Here is a 23,812-nt window from a genome sequence, read left to right on the forward strand (position 1 = left end):
CCCCACCCAGAGTACATTTTGTGCCCTATCTTCTAGGGTTGTAGTGCTGGTGGAGTTTACAGGCATCGGGAGGGGTGAGGCCATGGAAGGATTTGAAAACAATGATGAGAATTTTTAAATCAAGGTGTTGCTTGACCAGGAACCAATGTAGGTCAGCGAGCACATGGTGATGGGTGAATGGGACATGGTGCGAGTAAGAACATGGGCAGCAGAGTTTTGGATGACCTCAAGTTTACAAAGGGTAGAATGTGCATGGCTGTGCAGGAGTCTGTTGGAATAGTCAAGTCTAGCGGTAATGGAGGCATGGATGAGTGTTTCAACATGAGGTGGGGTGGAGTTGGGCAATGTTATGGAGATGGAAACAGGCAGTTTTAGTGATGTGTGAATATGTGTTTGGAAACTCATCTCGGGTTCAAATATGACACCAAGGTTGCAAACAGTCTGGTTCAGCCTCAGACAGTTTCCGGGGGAGAGGCATGGAGTCAATAGCTAGGGAATGGAGTTTTTGGCGGGGTCTGAAAACAATGACTTCGGTCTTCCCAATATTTAATTGGAGGAAATTTCTGCTCATTCAGTACTGGATGTTGGTTAAGCAGTCTGATAATGTAGCAACAGTGGAAGAGTCAAGAGAGGTTGGTGTCTTCAGCGTACATGCCAAAACTAATACTGTGTGTTTGGATGATGTCGCTGACGGGCAGTATTTAGATGAAAAATGGGAGGGGGCCAAGGATTGATCCTTGGAGGCAACGGAGGTAATGGAGCGGGAAGGGAAGCCAATGCAAGTTATACCCTGGCTATGATCAGATATATAAGAATGGAACCAGGTGAGAGCAGTGCTAACCATCTTGACAGTGGAGAGGCATTGGAGGAGGATGGTGTGGTCAACCATGTCAAAGGTTGCAGACAGGCCGAGAAAGATGAAGAGGGATAGTCTGCCTTTGTCACAGGCACATAAGATGGGTTTGTAATGGTGTGCTAACTTCAGAATTAATGCTAACCACCGTCACTGGCTCTGAAAAGTGAATTTTATATTTGTGGAATATGTTATGACTGAGGCGGGAGTAATGCACTGTCAATTCAGTCCTATTACTCCACAGGTCAGATTAAAGTTTCTCACCTACCGGAAATTTGCCAAATTAAACACTTTATTAACTGCCCAGAATAAAACGCACCAAACTGGGTATCTTTAAACAACAACAAAGTAACTATTTATTAATAAACTAAATCTTAAACAATATTGAGATAAATTTATGTCTATAAAGACTTTATAACTTATTCCTCCTAACCCTCATGCACATACACATACAGTCAAAAGCCAACAGTTAACCGGTTTTAAAAATGATGTTGTAAGTTAGAGCTGTTTCTTAGGAATAATAAATAGCTGAGTTGTAAGTCCTGGTGGATTACTTTCCCGGCTGAGTGAGGTGTCCCAGAGTCGAATAGTCAGATGCCACTCTAAGTGTCTAGGCAAGCTGATGTACTGTCTGTAATGGATAGGTGTTCATGGCACTTCGGCTGCAGCAGGCATCACACAGGTCTTTCAACAAGGAGTATAACAACAAGTCTATTTGGATTTTGAATGAGCAGTCTATCAGTAGAAACTTTACTGAGTTTCCACAACTCCCAGAAATACAAAAGACAACAGAAAGTCACTCTTCAGGTAGAGATTTCTTAGAGACGGGAGTAAAAAGGAATTTGCTACCTCCAACAATGCAAAGATTCCTTTCCAGGGGTCTTTTTCTCTTTAGGCAAAACACAGCCTGTAGGCCAATGCAGTTTTTTTTGCTGAGAGAAGGCAAATCCTTCCTTCCGTCATAGAGAGCACGCTTCTCTGGTCTGCCAGATCAAACTGGTTCTAGCCAGTCTCTACACACAGTCAAACTGATACAATACGGCATGTGATGGTATCTCTCTTGCTGTTGCTTAGGAACAGGCTTGTAGCTCGCACACACTGTTCCCAGAGAATATAAAAACTGCTCTCAATCTTAAAGGCACACAGACCCCCTTTAGTTTTTAAAGAGCAAAAAAAACACTTCCATGACAAATGTCAGATTTCTCATGTCAAATTCCACATATTTGCAAAATAATTTAATATTCTTAGAAGTTTATCTTTATTTTAGCTTCTATCTTAATCCAAATCATAACAATTTGTTTTGCTATCTGAAAATTTCAAATAAAAGTGAAGGGTAAAGTGCTTTCAACACCCTAGTTTGATGTTTGTGAGAATATTTGATGTGATTGCCTGCTTGCTGATGTCTCTGCTGCTGCACAGCAAGAGATCCCCTTGACTTAATGCCAGATTTAAACTGCTGTCTGGAAAGAGGTAGTGCACGCCATAGAGATCACAAGATCTTTGTGGGTTTCTTTCTTTGAGATTAGCGGTGAGCACCGTTACCTCGCCGCTGATTACAAAATGCGGTCCATTATCCTTGCTTGTACATCTTAATCTCTCTGCAGTCTTTAATGTGGGCAGTCATACTCCTCTAATGCCTCTCTTCGATTGTAGATTTCAGGGGGACTGACTTTCCTTGGTTACATTCTTAATAATCTAATCTCCTTCCCTCTCTTAACTCCTCAACTGTTTCTGTGTTGTCAGACTGCTTTTTTGACATTCAGTCTTGAATAATCTGTATATTTCTCTTGCTAAACAATTGGGAAGACTGAAGCTATTGTCTTCAGCCTCCAGTGCAATCTCTGCACCTTTGCCATTGATTCTCTTCTCCACCCTAACCACTCTCAGACCGAATCTGACTGTTTGCAACCACCATGTCCTATTTGATCCGAAAAGGGGTTTTCAACCTCGTATGCTCTCCATCTTTTGTAATATAGCTGGCCATAGCCCATCGGCTGCTGAAACCCTCATTTATGTCTTTGCCACCTTCAGACTATTATTCCAATGATGTTGTGGCTGACCTCATATTTTACACCCTTCATAAACATCAGCTTATATAAAACTGTGCTGCTCAGCTCTTCAACCTTACCAAACCTCACGTTCCATCATCCCTGTGTTTGGCAGGAAAAAATTCAGATTTCGTGTGACAAATGGCAAGTAACCTTCAAGCCGCATAACTGCCAGTTAATGACCATCTTGAACAGTAGAAAGTTCATCCATCTTCTCTTTACCTTTAGTGGCACCACCATCATTGAGCTGCCCACCATCGCCATCTTGCGGGTGGTGATGGTGGGAGTGTTGGGGGGGTGGGTGGTGGTGGGTGGTGCATGGTGGTGGGGGCGCGGGGTGGGGGGGGGGGGGGAGGGGTGTTGCATGGTGGTGGTGGGGCGGGGGTTATCACTGACCAGGAGCTGAATTGAACCAGCTTTATCAAATTCTTGACTACAAAAGCAGAAAAGAGGCTGGGTATTGTAGAACAAGTGGCTTACCTTCTGACTAAAAGCCTCTGCCCATCTACAAGGCTCAAATCTAGAGTGTAATGGAATATTTGCTACCTTTCTGGTTTGCAAACACAGCAACACTGAAGAAGTTTGACAGCATCCAGGTTACACCCCTGTGCTTACTTACACTGGAATCAGTATTCACCACTGGTGCACTGTGACTGCATTGTGTATGATCTACAGGATGCACTACAGCAACTTACCAAGGTTATTTTGACAGCAGCACTCTCCCCTGTAATCTCTACCATGAACAACGACAAGAGAAGAAATAACTCCTATTAGTATGCCTTGTAGCATTGGAAATCTTATTTTTCAGTGATTGTGCTTGACTAATTTGAATTTGTATTTTAATAGCTTTATAGGTGAAACTTCATATAATGTGAATAGTGTTGAGCATTTCTCAGAAGCTGACTCTCAATAAATTAATTTTGGGGTTCAGCTGAAGAACCAGTCAAATTTAAGTCACTATATGTGGCAACATCAGAGTCCTTGATTATATTGTTGTCTTGAAAGCCACTATCTTACAGTCCACTACCAGATGTCCACTACTGTCAGTACTTGCAGCATTATGTAGCAAGTATCAGATCTGACATTTGGATTTTGTGGCTGGCAGAAGAACTGATTTAGTCCCCATACTGGAGAAATTTAAGAAAAAAATTTAATACATCTGCCAGCAGCATGTGAAATGAGCCCAGAAATGAACTGTTTCAGCAGGATAGTTAGATAGTAGAGAGCAAGGTACGATGACTTTAAGATTTAATGGGCAAGCTGGTTTGTGAGCTGTGATGGCAATCAATATGCAATGGACATTTTGCTGTGTCATCTTGAAATTGTTTTAAAAAAAAACACTTGAATGAACTTTCTGCCTTCAATAATTTTAATTTTTAAGTGTTAGTAAAGATTTGATAGGTTGTGAAAACAACTCTGGGAGTAAGTGAAGTGAAATTAAACAGTAGAGGAATATTGGCTCATGAGCACCAATGCCCTCCAGATCCTTCTTTCCCTTCACTTTTCTTTGACCCCATCCCTTCTGCTAGTCTGACCCCTTGCTGTGTATTCACAGTACCTCTGACCACCTCATCTCTGCTGAATGATCTGTACTTAACGAAGGACTTAGTTTTATCCCCTTACGCCCCCACCTCAATGAATTTCACGCTGGGCATGACACGCTCTTCTTCCATCGTCTTTGCCTCTGGGCTCAATTCTTTGACCGGGGGTCTTCCCTCCAACCAGCGAACCCTTTCACCCACCTCCAGTATTCTCCTTCTACCTGGACCCCTCCCTCTGACCTGTTACCCACTCTTGATCTTTTCATTGAGAACGGTCGACATGACATCGGCCGTCTCAATCTCTCCACTCCCCTCGCTCACTCTAACTTGTCTCCCTCCGAACTTGCTGCACTCCGTTCTCTCCGGTCTAACCCCGACATTATGATCAAACCTGCTGACAAGGCTGGTGCTGTTGTTGTCTGGTGTACGGACCCCTACCTTGCAGAGGTTGAGTGCCAACTCTCAGACACTTCTTCCTACCTCCCCCTGGACCATGACCCCACCACCAAACAACAAGCCACTGTCTCCAGGACTGTCACTGACCTCATCTCCTACGGAGACCTTCCCTCTACAGCTTCCAACCTCATAGTCCCGCAACCCCAGACAGCTCACTTCCACCTCCTTCCCAAAATACACAAACAAGACTGTCCTGGTAGACCCATTGTTTCAGCCTATTCCTGCCCTACTGAACTTATTTCTTCCCATCTTGACTCTATCTTTTCTCCCTTGGTCCTGTCTGTTTCCACCTACATTTCTCACACTGTCCCTCAACCAACACCACTTTAAAAAACAGATTAACTGCTCACTTACTTCATTGCTGTTTATGGAACCTTGCTTCATTGGCTGTTGTACTTGCATACAAAACTACAGTGATTACAATTTAAAATTGATTTGGTCTCTGTGAAGCACTTTGGGATGTCCTGAGGATCTGAAAGGCAAGTTTGTTCTTAAAGTCTTTGGGTCATAATTTAGTGTAGCAAGGCATCTAAAGACATTAGAGTCATAGAGAGATACAGCACCGAAACAGGTCCTTCGGCCCACCGAGTCCGCACCGCCCATCAACCACCCATTTATACCAATCCTACATTAATCCCATTTTCCCTCTCACATCCCCACCTTCCCTCAATTCTCCTAACACCTGCCTACATTAGGGGCAATTTTTTCAATGGCCAATTTACCTATCGACCCGCAAGTCTTTTGTTTGTAAGTTTAAGTTTTAAAAACTTTTGCGTGGCAAGTTGTTGAAAGTGCAAGCAGATAATGTCTCAGTGAGGAAGTAGGGCATCTGGGACCTGAGTGAACAGGGCAAGCAACTGTGTATCTCCTTAACCAATCAGATTGGAAGATTGAGAAATTATCAGCACAAAGACTGAGAAGAAAGTGTAAATTAAAGTGATGAATTCAATGCCACATAAGGTACAAAAAGAGAAATAGAAAGGGAAAGAAAGATTGTGTTAAAAGAGATAAGAAGATAATGGAAAATTTAAAAAAAATCAACATTTATTTTTTTTATTTTATTATTTAGAGATACAGCAGTGCAACAGGCCCTTTGGCCCACCGAGTCTGTGCCGACCAGCAACCACCCATTATACTAATCCTACATTAATCCCATATTCCTACCCCATCCCCACCTTCCCTCAATTCCCCTACCACCTACCTGTACTATGGGCAATTTATAATGGCCAATTTACCTATCAACCTGCAAGTCTTTGGCTGTGGGAGGAAACCGGAGCACCCGGCGAAAACCCACGCGGTCACAGGGAGAACTTGCAAACTCCGCCACAGGCAGTACCCAGAATTGAACCCGGGTCGCTGGAGCTGTGAGGCTGCGGTGCTAATCACTGCGCCACTGTGCTATTTTTAAAATCTCCAACAATAATTAAACCCTGAAGAAGTGAGACTCCACGCATGTAATAGTTAATTTTCAGTGCTAGAGAGTTGACTGGCAATAATTAACACATCACATTGTTAAAAGGGTACTTAGACTGAAATGGACAAGACTTAACTTTCTGTGGTGAATTTAGTTCAGATCTACCATGCAAATACAGCAACTTCAGGCCAGACAGCGAGATACCGTTTTCACAAACCTAATAGCGGAATGGTGCAACTCAGACAGCAATGTCTGGATTTTTGGGTTTAACCAGGCATCTGGCCCTTGCCTGATGTTGCTGTAGCATTTATGCATAAATAACAGTGAGCACCATGAACCTCGCTGTTATTTTGATAGCAAATTCTGGGCCTCTATTTGAAAGATCAGGCAGCTACAGAAAGGATTGGACTTTTGACAGGCAGGTGCTGTCTTATCTTCCTACAGCAATGAGAATTCTGTAATGAGAGATTATCCATTATGTTAATCCACCTGGCAAGTGGAGAGTATTCCATCACACTCCTGACTTGTGCCTTGTAGATGGTGGACAGGGGGATTGAGGGGGATTCCTAGCCTCTGACCTGCTCTTGTAGCCACAGTACTTATATAGCTACTCCAGTTCAGTTCTGGTCAATGGTAACCCCCAGGATGTTGATAGTGGGGATTCAGCGATCGTAATACCATTGCATGTCAAGGGGAGATGGTTAGATTCTCTCCTCTTGGAGATGGTCGTTGCCTGGCACTTCACTTATCAGCCCGAGGCTGGATATTGTCCAGATCTTGCTGCATTTCTACACTGACTGCTTCAGTATTTGAAGAGTCGTGAATGGTGCGGAACATTGTGCAATCATCAGCGAGCATCCCCACTTCTGACCTTATGATTGAAGGAAGGTCAAGCAGCTGAAGATGGTTGGGCATAGGACACTACCCTGAGGAACTCCTGTTGTGATGTTCTGGAGCTGAGCTGATTGACCTCCAATAACCACAACCATCTTCCTTTGCTGCAGGTACGACTGCAACCGGTGGAGAGTTTTCCACCTGATTCCCATTGACTCCAGTTTTGCTCGGGTTCCTTGATGCCATACATGGTCCAATGCTGCCTTGATGTCAAGGGCAGTCACTCTCACCTCACCTCTTGAGTTCAGCTCTTTTGTCCATGTTTGGACAAAGGCTGTAATGACGTCAGGAGCTGAGTGACCCTGGTGAAACCCAAACTGAGCATCACTGAGCAGGTTGTTGCTAAGCAAGTATCGCTTGATAGCACTGTCGAGGAAACCTTCCATCATTTACTGATGATTGAGAGTAGACTGTTGGGGTAGTAATTGGCTGGTAGGATTTGTCCTGCTTTTTGTTTACAGGACACACCTGGGCAATTTTGCACATTGCCGGATTGATGCCAGTGTTGTAGCTGTACTGGAACAGCTTGGATAGGGGTGCGGCAAATTCTGGGAGCACAGGTCCTCCGTACTATTGCCGGAATGTTGTCAGGGCCCATAACCTTTGCAATATCCAGTGCCTTTAGTCGTTTCTTGATATCACACAGCGTAAATCGAATTGGCTGAAGACTGGTATCTGTGATGCTGGGAACCTGAGGAGGAAGCGGAGATGGATCATCCCCTCAGCACTTCTGGCTAAAGGTTGTTGCAAATGCTTCAGCCTTATCTTTTGCACTGATGTGCTGGGCTCCCCCATAATTGAGGCTGGGGATATTTGTGGAGCCACCTCCACCAGTTAGTGTTTTAATTGTCCACCACCATTCACGGCTGGATGTGGCAGGACTGCAAAGCTTAGATCTGATCCTTTGTTTATGGGATCACATGCTGCTTATGCTGTTTGGCACATAAGTGGTCCTGTGTTGTAGCTTCATCAGGTTGACACCTCATTTTGAGATATGCCTGTTGCTGCTCCTGGCATTCCCTCCTGCACTTTTCATTGAACCAGGGTTGGTCCTCTGGCTTAATGGTAATGGTAGAGTGGGGAATATGCTGGGCCATGAGGTTACAGATTGTGGTTGAGTACAATTCTGCTGCTGCTGATGGCCCATAGCGTCTCTTGGATGCCCAGTTTTGCATTGCTAGATCTGTTCTAAATCTGTCCCATTTAGCACAGTGGTAGTGCCACACAACATGATGGTGGGTATCCTCAATGTGAAGTGGAGACTTTGTTTCCATAAGGACTGTGGTCGCTTCTACCAATACTGACATGGACAGATGCATCTGCAGCAGGCAGATTTGTGAGAACGAGGTCAAGTATATTTTTCCCTCTTGTTGGTTCCTTCGCCACCTACCCAGACTAGCAGCTGTCTCCTTTAGGGCTCGGTCAGTAGTGGTGCTACCGAGCCACTCTTGGTGATGGACGTTGAATTCCCCACCCAGAGTATATTCTGTGCCCTTGCCACCCTCAGTGCTTCCTCCAAGTGCTGTTCAACATGGAGGAGTACTGATTCATCAGCTGAGGGGGGTGGTGGTAGATGGTAATCAGCAGGGGGTTTCCTTGCCCCATGTTTGACCTGATGCCATGAGGCTTCAAGAGGTCTGGAGTAGGTATTGAGGACTCCCAGGGCAACTTCCTCCTTCCTGACTGACTTGTCACCATCAACAGATTCACTGTTGGTCAAAGTTATCTGCTTAGTAATTGAATATTATACTTCTGTTTGGCAGGCTGCAAGAAAAAAAAATTCTCTAACAAAGTTGTCCAAACTGTGGCCCATGAGCCACGTGCAGGTCCTGAGGCCTGGAAATGTGGCTCTCGACGCCAAGATAATTCAGTTCTCTTTATGCTTGTTCTTATTTCCTGGTCTGTCCTGTTCGAATTTCATGGGTTTAGAGATGTGACAGACACGTGGATTTTAATTTTAGATGTTCACGTAAGCTTCATGCATCTATTCAGTCACAATTAAAAAGTTTGGTTATTCCTGTTGTATCACATTGGAAAGTTGTGACAAGTCTGTAAGTCCTTTGCAAGTTACAGGAGAACCAGAAGAAATTCTGGTGCTTAAGACAGACCTTTATGTTACAAAGGTACAACCACATATAAAGAGTTGTGTGTGGGGGTGTGGTAGTATGAGATAGGGGGAAGTCACAAGAATAAATATATTCAGTAAATGAAATGTATTCAATCATGATACATTGTGACATCTGTTCCATACTCAGCCATCATGATTGCAAATCTAGAGTTTGTGCTGATCGGGAAATGTTTGAAAATGTCCTTTAGACATATGCCCTATTTAAGTACAATGGTACGTGCAAAAAATGGGTGTGTTTCTGTCCACCGCAGGGGAGATGTGGGTGGGGGGGAGGGGAAGAGAAAGCATTTATAAAAAGTGAATAAAACTTACTGCTCCTTGCTTCCCTGATGGCTCAGCATGGTTGTGGCGTGGTAACTGAACAACACAGACCATAAAGTTCAGTCATTGCTTCAGATGGTACTACAATTAGGATCAATGTCCGTGTTAGGAAGGGAATGGATTGGGAAGATATCTAATTGCCATCAAGAGATTTGTGTTGGATGCATGCCTATATGGATGTTGAGTGAGGGTAGGATTAGGTGTGGTTGCCGTCCAACCTCCCAACCTTCGCCCAGTTTGATTGGGTTCACACTTGAATAATGGCTAATTTGGTGAAGTACTGTGGGTCAACCTTTTCCAAGGAATCAGCACTTTCAGGCCAGAGGTGAAGAAAGAAATTGGTGGAGAAAAGGAAAGCTGCTGCCTGTCATTTATTAAATAGCAAGTTATGGGACAAATTTTGATACTTACTGATTAATTAGGTTGTATTTTGGTTAATTCCCTTTTATGGTAATTTCAACGTGGTGATCTTGTCGAGAGAGGCAACTCACCAAGATTGTTATGAGTATTAAAGCACTGCATTTACAATAGCCTTATTAAGATGAATATTAAAAGAAAATTAAGCATGTTTGAGACAAATGAATAACTGAAACAACACATATATGGTGTCTGCAAATCACTGACTATGGTATGCAATGTTTTGATGATTAATTCACCTTCATATGCAACTACTGGATGATGTAGAATGTGAAATCTGCCTGTTTCAATTCTAGCACTGTTGCATTAAATTAAGTTTCATCTTTGTCTCAACAGTTGGAATGAATACTGAAAACTTCTCTTTAAGTGAACAGATTGTCTCCCCTTCGTACATTCGGCAAGGTTTCCAGGCCCGTCGCACACATGAGCACTTAATTCGGTTACTAATAGAAAAGGTAATGAAAATAAGTTGGTGTAACAACTAGTATTGACATTCCCTGTGTAATTTGGTTTGTGGAAACACTTAAATGGTATATTTTATTCTCGGGCAATTAGAGATGGACAATAAATGCTGTCCTAGCCAGCGCCGTCCAAATCCCATGAATTAATAAAAAAACATTTTCCTTATGCCGAAGTAGGAGCAAAAATGTTTGCTCATAAACCTATTCTCAGACTTCCGAGCCTATCAATTCCTCTACTCCACACTCCTTTCTCTGTCTCTTACCTGTTAAAGGCTCATTTAAGAGAATGCTCACAAAAAATTGTGTTCATGACATTTCCTCATGTATTGACATCTACTGCATTTAATTTCAATTTGCTTTTCTCAGAGTATTTCATAGCTCGATACTACCAAGGCTATCCCAAGATATGGGATGGGGAAAAAAAGACTTGCATTAATACAGTACTTTTCACGACCACCAGACATATCAAAGCACTTTACAGCCAGTTAAGTACTTTTGAAGTGTAGTCATTGTTGTAATGTAGGAAATGCAGCAACTAATATGCCTAAAGCAAGCTCCCACAAACAGCAATGTGATGATGACTGGATAATCTTTTTTTGAGATGCTGATTGAGGGATTAGCCAGGACACCGGGACAATTCTTCTGCTCTTCAAATAGTGCTACTGGATCTTTAACGTCCACCTGAGAGGGAAGATATGGGGTCTTGCCGAAACGTCTCATCCAAAAAATGCATTGACACTGCAGCACTCACTCAGTCCTGCACTGGAGTGACAGCCTTGATTTTGTGCTCAAGTCCTATTGCGGATGCTGGAAATCTGAAATAAAAACAAAGTGCTGGAAATACTCAGCAGGTCTGACAGTACCTGTGGAGAGAGAAACAGAGTTAAAGTTTCAGGTCTGTGACCTTTCATGAGAACTGGCAAAAGTTAGAAATGCAATGGGCATTGAGCAAGTGAAAGTGCGGAATGGGGGAAGAACAAAAGGGAAGGTGTGTGATAGGGCAGAGAGCAGGAGCGATTAATGACAGAGATGTCATGGAATAAAAGGCAAAATAAGTGCTAGCCATTGCAGTGAAAGACAAAGCATGAGCCCAGTGAGAGTGTTAATGGCAGGATAATGAACAGAGTTGTTACAGCGCAGAAGGAGGCCATTCGGCCATTGTGTCTGCACTATCTTTCCGAAAGCAGCTCTGTCTGAAAGCAAAAATATGAAAAACAAGTTTAAGACAGGTACATTCTTAAAAAAAAAGAAAATGTTAAAAAATTAAAATGGCAGTCTTGCTCTAAAATTGTTGAACTCAATGTTGAGTCCAGAAGGCTGTAGAGCCTCTAATTGGAAGATGAGGTGCTGTTCCTCAAGCTTATGTTGAGCTTCATTGGAACACTGTAGCAGGCCAAGGACAGAAATGCAGGCATGAGAGCTGGGTAGTGAATTAAAATGACAGGCGACCAGACTGTATCGGTGTCATTTCCTGCTCTCGCCTGGAACTGGAAAACTTCACCAACTTTGCTTTCAATTTCCATCCTTCTCTCTCCTTCACATGGTCCATCTCAAACATTTCCCTTCCCTTCCTTGACTTCTCTGTATCCATCTCTGGGGATAGGCTGTCCACTAATATTCATTATAAGCCAACTGACTCCCACAGTTATCTCGATTACACTTCCTCACACCCTCCTGTAAGGACTCCATTCCATTCTCCCAGTTTCTCCAACGCATCTGTTGTGATGATGCAAACTTCCACAATAGAGCTTCTGATATGTCTTTTTCCTCAACCTAGGATTCTCCCCCCCCCTCCAACAGTGCCCTGGCACTCGACCGTGTCCGACCCATTTCCTGCACATCTGCCCTCGCCTCTTCCCCTCCCTCCCAGAGCCGTGACAGTGCTTCCCTTGTCTTTGCTTTCCAACCCACATCCAAAGGTTCACCCTCTGCCATTTCCACCACCTCCAGTATGATGCCACCACCAAACACATCTTCCTCTTTCCTCCTCTGTCAGCATTCTGAAGGGACTGTTCCCTCGGTGACATCCTGGTCCACTCCACCATCACTCCCCGACACCTTGTCCCCTTCCCATGCAATCACAGGAGGTGTAACACCTGCCATTTTACCTCTTCTCTCCTCACCGTCCAAGGCCCCAAACACTCCTTCCAGGTGAAGCAGCGATTTACTTGTACTGCTTTCAATTTAGGATACTGAATTTGCTGCTCACAATGTGGTAACCTCTACATTGGAGAGACCAAACGCAGATTGGATGACCGCTTTGCTGAACACCTCTGCTCAGTCCGCAAGCAGGACCCTGAGCTTCCGGTTGCTTGCCATTTTAATTCACCACCCTGCTCCCATGCCCACATTTCTGTCCTTGGCCTGCTGCAGTGTTTAATGAAAGTCAACGTAAGCTTGAGGAACAGCACCTCATCTTCCGATTAGGCACTCTACAGCCTTCTGGACTCGAGATTGAGTTCAACAATTTCAGAACATGACTGCCATTTTAATTTTTACAAACATTTATATTTTATTTTTTAACCATGTACTGTCTTAAATTTGTTTTTCATGTTTTTGCTTTCAGACAGTGCTGTTCATTATTCTGCCATTAACACTCTTTCTGGACTCGTGCTTTGTTTTTCACTACAATAGTTAGCACTCCCTTTGCCTTTTATTCTGTGACATCTCTGTCATTAATCTCTCCTGCTGTCTGCCCTATCACACACCTTCCCTTTTGTTCTTCCCCCCCCACCCCCCTCCGCCATTCCCCACTTTCACTTGCTCAAAGCCTATTACATTTCTAACTTTTGCCAGTTCTCATGAAAGGCCACAGATCTGAATTATTAACTCTCTGTTTCTCTCTCCACAGATGCTGCCAGACCTGCTGAGTATTTCCAGCACTTTCTGCCATTATCTGATTCTTCGGAATCCTGTAGCCTATTTAAACGCAAGAACATGTATTTGATTTCAAAGCTGGCTTTGCTGTTGATTAGATATTAGATCACACAAATGTTCATAATTATTTTAAATATATATTATAATTGACAGCACACAAGGAAAGCCTAAGAAATATGATCTGTTCATCCTTCCCGAAGGTATTCCTTTGTCAACCAGCACAGTCCACAGATTCTGGTTCTAAAGCAAGCAAATGGATAAGCAGGAGGATAAACTTTTATGAGTATTCATCAGCAAAGCTCTGCATTATGTTGTGAAATCAATACATCATATTCTAAACTGAATATAATATAACCCTGAATAGTAGCAGAGTAAAGCTCTCTGCTGCCTTGCCCAAGTAACCATTCTTTGGCTGAGCCTGGACAGTGACTTTTGGCAGCCGACTCAACCTCAGCTGGTATCACTGCTAAGTGTAATAGAGTCCTTACCAATACTCAGTAGCGCACTTTCCATCAGGTGTCATTGGCTAGTGGTCAAGAATAGGAACTCTGGCTGATTTTTCTCTCTTTGGTCTAGGGTTCTGAGGCCATTTGTAGCATCCCCAGCTGCTGCCCTGACTGAGAGCAACTAACTCAACCTAAGCTGGCATCTGATCCTGGTAGCACCTTGGATCTATATAATGTGAAAAGGGACAGTTCAGACAAGTAAAATCCTGCTTCAGTTCCCTTTTGATCACTGGTCTGTGTGGGATTAGCTGATCTAGACTAAGATGATACAAAGGGTCTGGCATAGGTGGAGAGAAATCATCCAGGGTTTCAGCTCCTGATTGCCATCTGGTTACCCCAACTAAAAAGTGACCATGTGTGGATGTTGGCTGTGGGTTGGATGGAGTTATGATGGCATAGTCACATGGCCTGTGAAAGTTTCTGTTGGGGAGCACACATAAGAATAGCCAATTGGGCAGAGTACCTGAGAATGCCGGCACTTCTGTAACCAAAGCTCATCAAGAAAGAGGGTCAAAATTGGGGACAAGAATTGAAAATTTAAAAACACAGATTTAGATACTGGGTGTTATATGATCGCTTCAAGAGTGATGTCCCTTTAAGAACTCAGTGTGCTAATAAGCTAAGCACCAGGACCTAGTCATGTTACTAGAAGCCATAGTCTCTCTGTAACTGTAACACCATAGACAAAGGTTCTGTACATAGTTTGCTCTGTATTATATATACTAGTTTAGCTGTTAATAAACCTGTTCGAAATCTTCAAAGAAACTGGAATCCATGTACCTCATTGTGTTGTGTAAGACAACACAAAGAACACATGGCATGGTGGCAGCTGTGGTGAAAAGACCAGCTACAACCTTGAAGACCATGGACAAAACAGCAAACCATTGAAAAAAAACTTTAAAACAAGTACCTGAAAAGAGTGAAAGAAATACTGGCCCAAACAGTGGAAAGAAGAAAAAACTTACGTCCAGCTGTGAGAGAAGAGCATTGAACGATAGGCTGCAAATAGATTCCTGGTGGTCGAGTGCTGACGGTCGAGGAATCCTGGTTTAGAGGAAAGGCTTTGAAGTGTTTGCAAAAAGTATACATTCCTTTTAAGGCACAAAAACACCTACAGAAAATGTGGCTAACAAGAGGCGTTAAAGATAATAATCGATCAAAGGAAGAGGTTTATAATCTTGTCAAAAAGAATAGTAGGCCTGAAGATTGAGAGGATTTTGGAATTCATCAAAGGAGGATCAAGAATTTGATGAGGAAAGAGAAATGAGAATATTAAAGTAGACAAACAAGAGGCATAAAAACGGATTGTAAATGTTTCCATAGGTATATAAATAAACTATTAGTGAAGGTAAATGTAGACCATTAGAGGCAGTGACAGGTGAAATTACAATGGGAAATAAGGAAATGGCAGAGGTATTAAACAAGTACTTAGTATCTGTCTTTCCAGCAGAAAACACAAAAAATTCTGGAAATAATGGAGAATCAAGGGTCTAGCAAGAATGAGCAATTTCAGGAAATCAGTATAAGAAATAATACTGGAGAAATTTGGGCAGCACAGTGGCGTAGTGGTTAGCACCGCAGCCTCACAGCTCCAGCGACCCGGGTTCGGTTCTGGGTACTGCCTGTGTGGAGTTTGCAAGTTCTCCCTGTGACCGTGTGGGTTTCTGCCTGGTGCTCTGGTTTCCTCTCTCAGCCAAAGACTTGCAGGTTGAAAGGTAAATTGGCCATTGTAAATTGCCCCTAGTGTAGGTAGGTGGTAGGAGAATGGTGGGAATGTGGTAGGGGATATGGGGTTACTGTAGGATTAGTATAAATGGGTGGTTGTTGGTTGGCATGGACTCGATAGGCCGAAGGGCCTGTTTCGGTGCTGTATCTCTATGATTCTGTGCTTGGAAAATTGATTTGTTTTAAAGCCTCCATGGGAGAGAGAAAAAAAATGGGGCAAGCCCAATTCCCCTCTCAGGCTGATCGAGGCCAGCGCCATTATAGGAGGCATCCGAGAAAAAAGCGTGGGAAACCCCGAGCACTGCAGCATATCCATTGAAGCAGTCAAGCTGCAAAAATCATTAGACCGGTCAATCGTGATGAAGATAAATAAACTCTTAAAATAAAAGCAAAGGGGAAAACCCTGAACTGCCTATGGAACAGCTGTGTCAACATACAGGCTGAAGTGCCGAAAGTAAAATAAACAGAGAACGCTGTCAAGCATCTTAGTCTCGATCAAAACAGCTAGTCTTTAAAAAAAAAAATAACGTCTTACAGGTGGAACAGCGCAGAGTTGATAGAACAAGTTTTAAAACCAGTTTCAAACCATAAATAGAAAAGTCATAAGTACAGTGCTGCAGGCGCACACACAGCTGTACAAAGTTAAATAGAAAGCAAAAGAACAGTAGAAAGATGGATATGAAATTTCCCAGCATGAACTGGAAGGCTATTGATATCCTATCTGAGTTCAAACTTTTTAAACAAAGAATGCAGTTATGCTTCATAGACCAAGTTGCTGTAGAACCAGAGAAGCAGGCAGTGAAAATACTGATAGTAGTTGGAAATAAGGGGTGAGTCAGAATCAATACCTCTGGCTTACCTGAAGAGGACCAGAAAGATCCCACAAAGATATGGAAAGTGCTAGAAGATCAGCTTTGGGTAAGAGTGCATTTTAGAATTCATCATCTGGAATTGATGTCCTACAGGCAACAGCCACAGGAATCAATAGATCAATTCATCAGTAGATGCCGTAGTAAGGGCAACGAATGTGATTTTTTTGGAAACTCAACTGTGGAGTGAATAATGGAGCTGGTGATTGTCTCAATGCCTATTGATGTGTTTCAAAAAGACCTTTTTGGGGAGAAAGAAAGGACATGGCATTGATGCGCTGCTAGAAGATGGCAGGAAATACGAAGCCATTGTAGCTGGACAGTAGCACTAGGTGCAGCCGACAGTATTGGCACGATAACCAGATTGCAAAAAGCAAGCAAGCTGTGTGGTAAGTGTGGTTTGTCCCACTCACCATGAAGTTGACCTGCATTTCAAGACCTGTGCAAGGTGTGTGGTGCAAAAGGACACTGGGTCCGCCTATGCAAGAAATCTGCCTCCAAAGGCGCAGCCGGAACTCACAATAGGACACAGCCAGAAGACAGGTGCAGCAACAGGGCAATAGCAGCAAGGAGAGTGCCAGAGACTTGCGTAAACACAAGCTGATACACAAAGTCCACAGCAAAATAGACAAGGCTCAGAGTGGAGCGATTCTCAGCCAGAAGACGATCAGGTGTTTCACATTGTAATACCTGACATATTGTGTTGAAGTCAAACAACTGGAAGCTTTTGCTACTATCAATATCACGTGCCTAAAGAAAGTTGGCAAGCACACACTCAGGGCTAAGGTTGACACGGGAGCTAGTGCAAACATCCTACCAATCCGAATCCTGAAGGATATATACCGGCGTCGTTGGAAATTAATGATACAACTGACAACTGCAAAGCTAACTGCATACAATGGGTCACCCATCTCTTGCAGTGGTACACGAACAATGCAATGCAGCTATGCCAAGTTGGCATGGAAACCACAAATATTTTACCTGGTAGACTTGAGCGGACCAGCAGTGGCAGGACTACCAGTGTGTAAGGACCTCAACATTGTGACTATCCACGAGGTCACCAAGGCACCCATTACAGCAGAAGAGACCAAGGGTACCCACATTGAGTCAGTCCAGGACTCCCAACAAATATATCCAGGTAGGTTCGACACCATAGAAGATTTTAAAGGCAATGTCATACTGCACCTCCGAGAGGATGCACTCCCTGTGTCCAGCCTCCTGATGTCTTAGATTGAGTCACAGTTCTTCCAGGATCTCAGTGGTTCTGGTTTGGAGAGTATCAGCCCCTTCTCAGAGATGCAACACCAAGAGAATGAAGATCCAAATTCAGATGGTGAAAGTTCTTTGTCAACAGGCAGTGTTTCTCTGTGCTTCAGTGACTCAGAAGAAGAGATTGACATTGTAACCATTGAGAAGCAAAGGCTGGCAGCGGGAGCATTACCGAGGGGAAATTTCCAAAGGCTGGAACCCTCTTGCAGACAGTGGTCAGCATCAGACAGTGCTGCGCCCGCACCTCTGCTCTTTTGAGAACCACTAGCACCAACACGAGCCAGAACAGACAGGTACCTCCATGAGGCCAGGTTCTCCTCCCCCCCCAACCCCAGACTCGAGCCCCAGGATGTCAGATGCAGAGGATGAAGAGAGACGAAGGACACACAATGTCCTGAAGAGGCAGAGGAGGAATGAGTTGAAGTATTGTCTGTTGACTCTTCGAGATGAGGTGCTGGAACTTTCCAAGAATGATAGGGCCTCAGAAGTGGTCATCCTGAGAAAAGTAACAGAGTATGTTAGCAGGCTGAAGGCAGAACAACAGAAACTGAATGCAGAGAGGGAGAAACTTCAGAAAAAAACAGGTAGCAGTTGAGATGCAAATTCTCCGAGCAAGAGTTGTCAAACCACTGAAACGATATATGGGCTCTTAAGCTTCTGCACTCGTAAATTGCGCAATCCCCATCCTCATATTTGTAAATTTTATAATTTCTATCTCTAGAACTAATTTTGATATCCAATTTTATTTGTTTTTACTTATCGTGTACTTATGGCGCGCATCAACTAGGCTTAGGATGCAGAATGTCAAGAAGACAATGTTAAGGGCACTCTACCTGAATGCGTGCAGCATTTGCAACAAGGTAGATGACTTAAAGGCCCAAATATAGGTAAATGGGTCTGATCTAATTGCCATAACAGAGAAACGGGGCTACAGGGTGACAAAGACTGGGAACTGAATATTCAAGGATATTCAACATTTAGGAAGGATAGACAAAAAGGAAAATGAGATGGTGTTGCGCTGATAATAAGGGATGAGATCAGTACATTGGTAAGGGAGGATCTCAGATCGGAAGAACAAAATGTGGAATCTTTTTGGGTGGAACTAAGAAACAGCAAGGGGCAGCAAACATTGATGGGAGTTGTTTATAGGCCACCAAATAGTAGTGGTAGTGTGGGGCATGGCATTATTCAGGAGATTAGAGAAGCATGTAGCATGGGTAATACAGTAATGATGGGTGACTTCAATCTGTATATAGACTGGGTCAACCTAATAAGCACTAATGCTGAGGGGGACAAGTTTCTGGAATGTGTTAGGGATGGTTTTCTAGAGCAATATGTTGAGGAACCGACTAGAGGACAGGCTATTTTAGATCTAATATTATGTAATGAGAAATGTCTAATTAATTTTGTTGTAAAAGAACCTTTAGGGATGAGTGACCATAATATGATAGAATTTACATTATGTTTGAAAGTGAGGTAGTTCAATCTGAAGCCAGGTAGTTAAATTTGAACAAAGGAAATTATGAAGGTATGAGAGGCAAATTGCCTGTGGTGGATTGGGAAAATACATAAAAGATATGACAGTACATGGATAGTCTTTAAAGAAATATCACATAGTTTACAGCAGCTATACATTCCTTCAAGGCACAAAAACCCAGAAAGTAAAGTCAGTCAACCATGGATAACGAAGTTAAGGATTGTATAAGATTAAAAGTAAAGGCCTACAAAGTTGCCAGAAATAGTAGTAAACCTGAGGATTGGGAGGATTTTAGAATACAACAAAGGTGGACCAAAAAACTGATAAAGAAAGGGAGATTAGAATATGAATGTAAGCTAGCAAAAAATATTAAAACGGACTGTAAAAGCTTCTACAGGTACATAAAAAGGAAACGTTTGGCTAAGACAAACGTGGGTCCATTACAGGCAGAGCCAGGAGAATTAATAATGGGGAATAGAGAAATGGCAGAGAAGCTAAATGATTGCTTTGTGTCTGTCTTCACTGACTAAGATATAAGAAATCTCTCAGAATTAGAGATCCAAGGGATTAGGGGGAATGAGGAATTGAAGGAAATTAGTATTAGTAAGAAGGTTGTATTGGAGAAATTAATGGGGCTGAAGGTTGATAAGTCCCCAGGACCTGATACTGTACATCCTAGAGTGTTGAAAGAGGTAACTATGGAGATAGCGGGTGCATTGGTGATCACCTTCCAAAATTCTATAGATTCTGGAACGGTTCCTGCAGATTGGAAGGTCGCTAATGTCACCCCACTATTGAAGAAGGTAGGGAGAGAGAAAACAGGGAATTACAGACCTGTTAGCCTTACATCAGTCATTGGGAAAATGTTAGAATCTATTCTAAAGGATGCGATAAATGGACACTTGGATAATAATGATCTGATTGGGCATAGTCAACATGGATTTATGAATGGGAAATCACATTTGACAAACTTGGAATTTTGAGGATGTTACTAACAGAATTGATAAAGGGGAGTCGGTGGACGTGGAATACTTGGATTTTCAAAAGGCCTTTGATAAAGCCTCCCACAGGAGGTTGGTTAGCAAAATTGAAGCACATGGTATAGGAGGGAATATCTTCTTTGGCCTCCTTATCTCGAGAGACAGTGGGTAAGCGCCTGGAGGAGGGAATATACTGGCATGGATTAAGGATTGATTAACAGGCAGAAAACAGAGTGTAGGAATAAATGGGTCATTCTTGTGTTGGCAGGCTGTGGCTAGCGGGGTACTGCAGGTATCCGTGCTTGGGCCCCCACTGTTCACAATATATATCAATAGTTTGGATTTGGGGGCCACATGTAGTATTTCCAACTTTGCGGATGACACAAAACTAGGTGGGAATGTGTGTTGTGAGGAAGATGCAAAGCAGCCTCAAGGGGATTTGGAAAGACTTAGTGAATGGGCAAGAACGTGGCAGATGGAATATAATGTGAGGTCCTCCACTTTGGGAGGAGGAACAGATGTGCAGAGTATTTCTTAAATGGTAAGAGATTAGAAAATGTAGATGTACAAAGGGACCTGGGTGTCCTTGTCAATGGCAGTTGGCAGTTTTGGTCCCCTTACTTTAGGAAGGATATTATTGGCATCGGAGGAGTGCAACAAAGGTTCACCAGACTTGTTCCCGGGATGGCCAGACTGTCCTATGAAGAGAGATTGGGGAAACTGGGCCTGTATTCTCTAGCGTTTCGAAGAATGAGAGGTGATCTCATTGAAACCTACAAAATACTTAAAGGGGTAGACAGGGTAGATAGAGGTAAGATGTTACCCCTGGTTGGGGAGTCTATAACCAGGGGACACAATTTCAAAATAAAGGGGAAGCCACTTAGGACAGAGATGAGGAGAAATTTCTTTACTCAGAGGGTTGTGAATCTTTGGAATTCTCCACCCCAGAGGGCTGTGCAAGATCATTGTTGAGTATGTTTAGAGCAGAGATTGACAAATTTCTAAATGCAAATGACATAAGGGGATATGAGGATAGTGTGGGAAAAAGGCATTGGATTGGATGGTCAACCATGATCATATTGAATGGCGGAACAGGCTCGATGGGCTGAATGGCCTACTCCTGCTCCTATGTATGAGACTTATCTTTGGAAATAAAGGGGATGTTGCATGATTGCTTTAAGAGTGATGTCCCTTTAAGGACTCAGTATACTAATGAGCTAAGAACCAGGACGTGGTCATGTGACTACAAGCCATAGTCACTCTGCAGCTGTAACATCCTAGGCAAAGGTTCTGTATATAGTTTGCTCTGTATTGTGTATACTAGTTTATCTGTGAATAAACCTGTTCGATCTTCAAAGAGACTGGTATCCACGTACCTCATTGTGTTGCTTAAGACAACACAAAGAGCACATGACACTGGGACAAGGAGATTCAAGGATTTACAAGTATAAAAATGAAATCTATTTGAGTATTTGCATACTTTCCATTTTTTAGTTTCTATTGGATTTGTGTTGGCAACTTCTATATCTAATTTCTCTGCTTCGGAGCTATGATCTCAAGAATGACTAATCTCAAGATACTGTATAAGTGGAATCTCATTGTATGGTGTGATGTATGTGTTCATTACATACGGAGATGCATACCTTGTGTGCTTCTTTATATAGTGAATGCATTTCATTATGCTAGTTGAATTTTTGAGGAGGTCACCAGCATGATACATTCGGGCATGTCAGGGAATGTTGTCTATATGGACTTACAGAAGACATTTGATAAGGTTCCACACAAGAGATTATAAGCGACTATGAGAGCACATAGATTTGGAGGTAACTTCTGAGACATGGGTTGGTAATTGGATGGGAGGTAGGATACAGAGATAGGGATAACGGGAGTGTTCTTTGGCTGAATATGACAAATGGTGTTCCACAGGGGTTTGTCCTGTGGCCTCAACTTTTCACCATATATATTCATGACTTGGATGAAGGAAGAGAAAGTTGTAAGTGCAGGTTTGCAGTTAACACCAAGTTGGGAGATACAGTAGGTTGTGTAGATGAAGCAGGAACTTACAAAGGGACATAGACAGGCTAAGTGCACAAAATTATGGCAGATGGAGTTCAGTGTTGGGAAGTGTGAGGTCATACGCTCTGGATCTGAGAAGGGTAAATCGGAATATTTTCTTACGGACATGAAAATAAGAACTATGGAGAAGTAAAGGGATTTGGGTCATCGTGTACACAAATCATTAAAAGCTAGTGCATAATAAATAAAAGCCTAATGGAATGTTGGCCTTTATCTCAAGGGGATTAGAATACATAAGTGAGGAAGTTAAGCTTTGGTTGTATAGAGCCCTGGTCAAACCCCATCTGGAATATTGTGTTCAGTCTTGGGCACTGCACATCAGGGAAGATATATTGGCCATGGTGCACTGCATATTCACCAGAATGATACCAGGGCTTACAAGGTTAAATTATGAGGAAAGGTTGTATACAATTGGCTCAAATTCCCTTGAATTTAGAAAGTTGAGGGGTGATCTAATCAAGGTGTTATGGACAGGTGGGAAATGCTGTGGGTGACTTCCACTTTTCACCTCTCAACTGAGCATGGATAGTTTTTTTAAAAAAAAGTGTCTTAGTCTCTGTTTTAAGGGTCAAATAAACAGATAAATGGCAGGTTCTCTTGTAGGCTTAAAAAAAAAAGATAACTATTTCTTAAAACAATACCCAACAATGTTTGCAATCTGACCCACTCACACAGGCACACACAAGAAAATATAGAGATTAGAGGATAGCATGCATTAAGTCAAATTGTTGAGGATAGGAGCCGGTTTAGTATTTTAATGTGCCTTCTCCAGAACTAGTCCAGACGTAATTGATGATGGGCTTTAGTCTCCACAGTCATGATGTACATTTGCAGTACCGGAGGGGTCACTTGACCTCTTACTCCATCTTGTCTGCAGCAAAATGTGTCCAATTTTTTGGAGTTTAATTCACCATTTCATTTTTACAGTTCATAATTGCAGTTCACATTAGTTCATAACTGTTCCTTTTGTGGGTATGACAACAGCCTTTAAAATAATAAAGGGATTTGATGGATAGGTACAGAGAAACTATTACCTCTGGTGGGGAAATCTACAACAAAAGGGAATAATAAAATGAGTGCCAGGACACTTAGGAGTGAAATTAGGAAGCACATTTCATGCAAAAAAGGCTCCCGCAAAAGGCTGTGCATTCTGGGTCAGTCACAATTATAGATTTTTGTTTGGTACGGTTATCAAGGGCTATGGAAAAAATGTGGGTAAAATGGAGTTAAACGCCTATTTCTATGTAGTATATCTGTGGATAGACTTTAAACTATTTCCCTTTTGGCCTCCACATGATAGTAGCCCAAAACTTATTTAGTTCAATTTTTCTCAATTTTGTTTTCTATTCTCTTATTCTTTAAATTCCTATCCTTCACAGTGGAAAAAAAATCAAAAGTAGGATCTGGAGTATCGTGTACAGTTCTGGCCACTGCACCTTAGAAGGGATAGAGTGTGATAGGAAGGAGTGCAGTGCAAATTCACTGGAATGTTACCAGGAC

General features: G+C 42.7%; 1 protein-coding gene across 2 annotated transcripts in view; it reads left to right on the forward strand.

The window, feature by feature from the left end:
- The window catches only part of sepsecs (Sep (O-phosphoserine) tRNA:Sec (selenocysteine) tRNA synthase), a 132,563-nt gene that overhangs the window by 11,410 nt on the left and 97,341 nt on the right, over positions 1 to 23,812 (forward strand). For both annotated transcript variants that reach the window (XM_068037315.1, XM_068037309.1), the window contains exon 2: positions 10,409 to 10,527. In XM_068037315.1, coding sequence (XP_067893416.1) covers positions 10,414 to 10,527 — 114 coding nt within the window. In that variant the 5' untranslated portion in view covers positions 10,409 to 10,413. The remainder of the gene's footprint in view (positions 1 to 10,408; positions 10,528 to 23,812) is intronic.

Source organism: Heterodontus francisci, chromosome 1, assembly GCF_036365525.1.
Source record: "Heterodontus francisci isolate sHetFra1 chromosome 1, sHetFra1.hap1, whole genome shotgun sequence".
NCBI lineage: Eukaryota > Metazoa > Chordata > Chondrichthyes > Heterodontiformes > Heterodontidae > Heterodontus > Heterodontus francisci.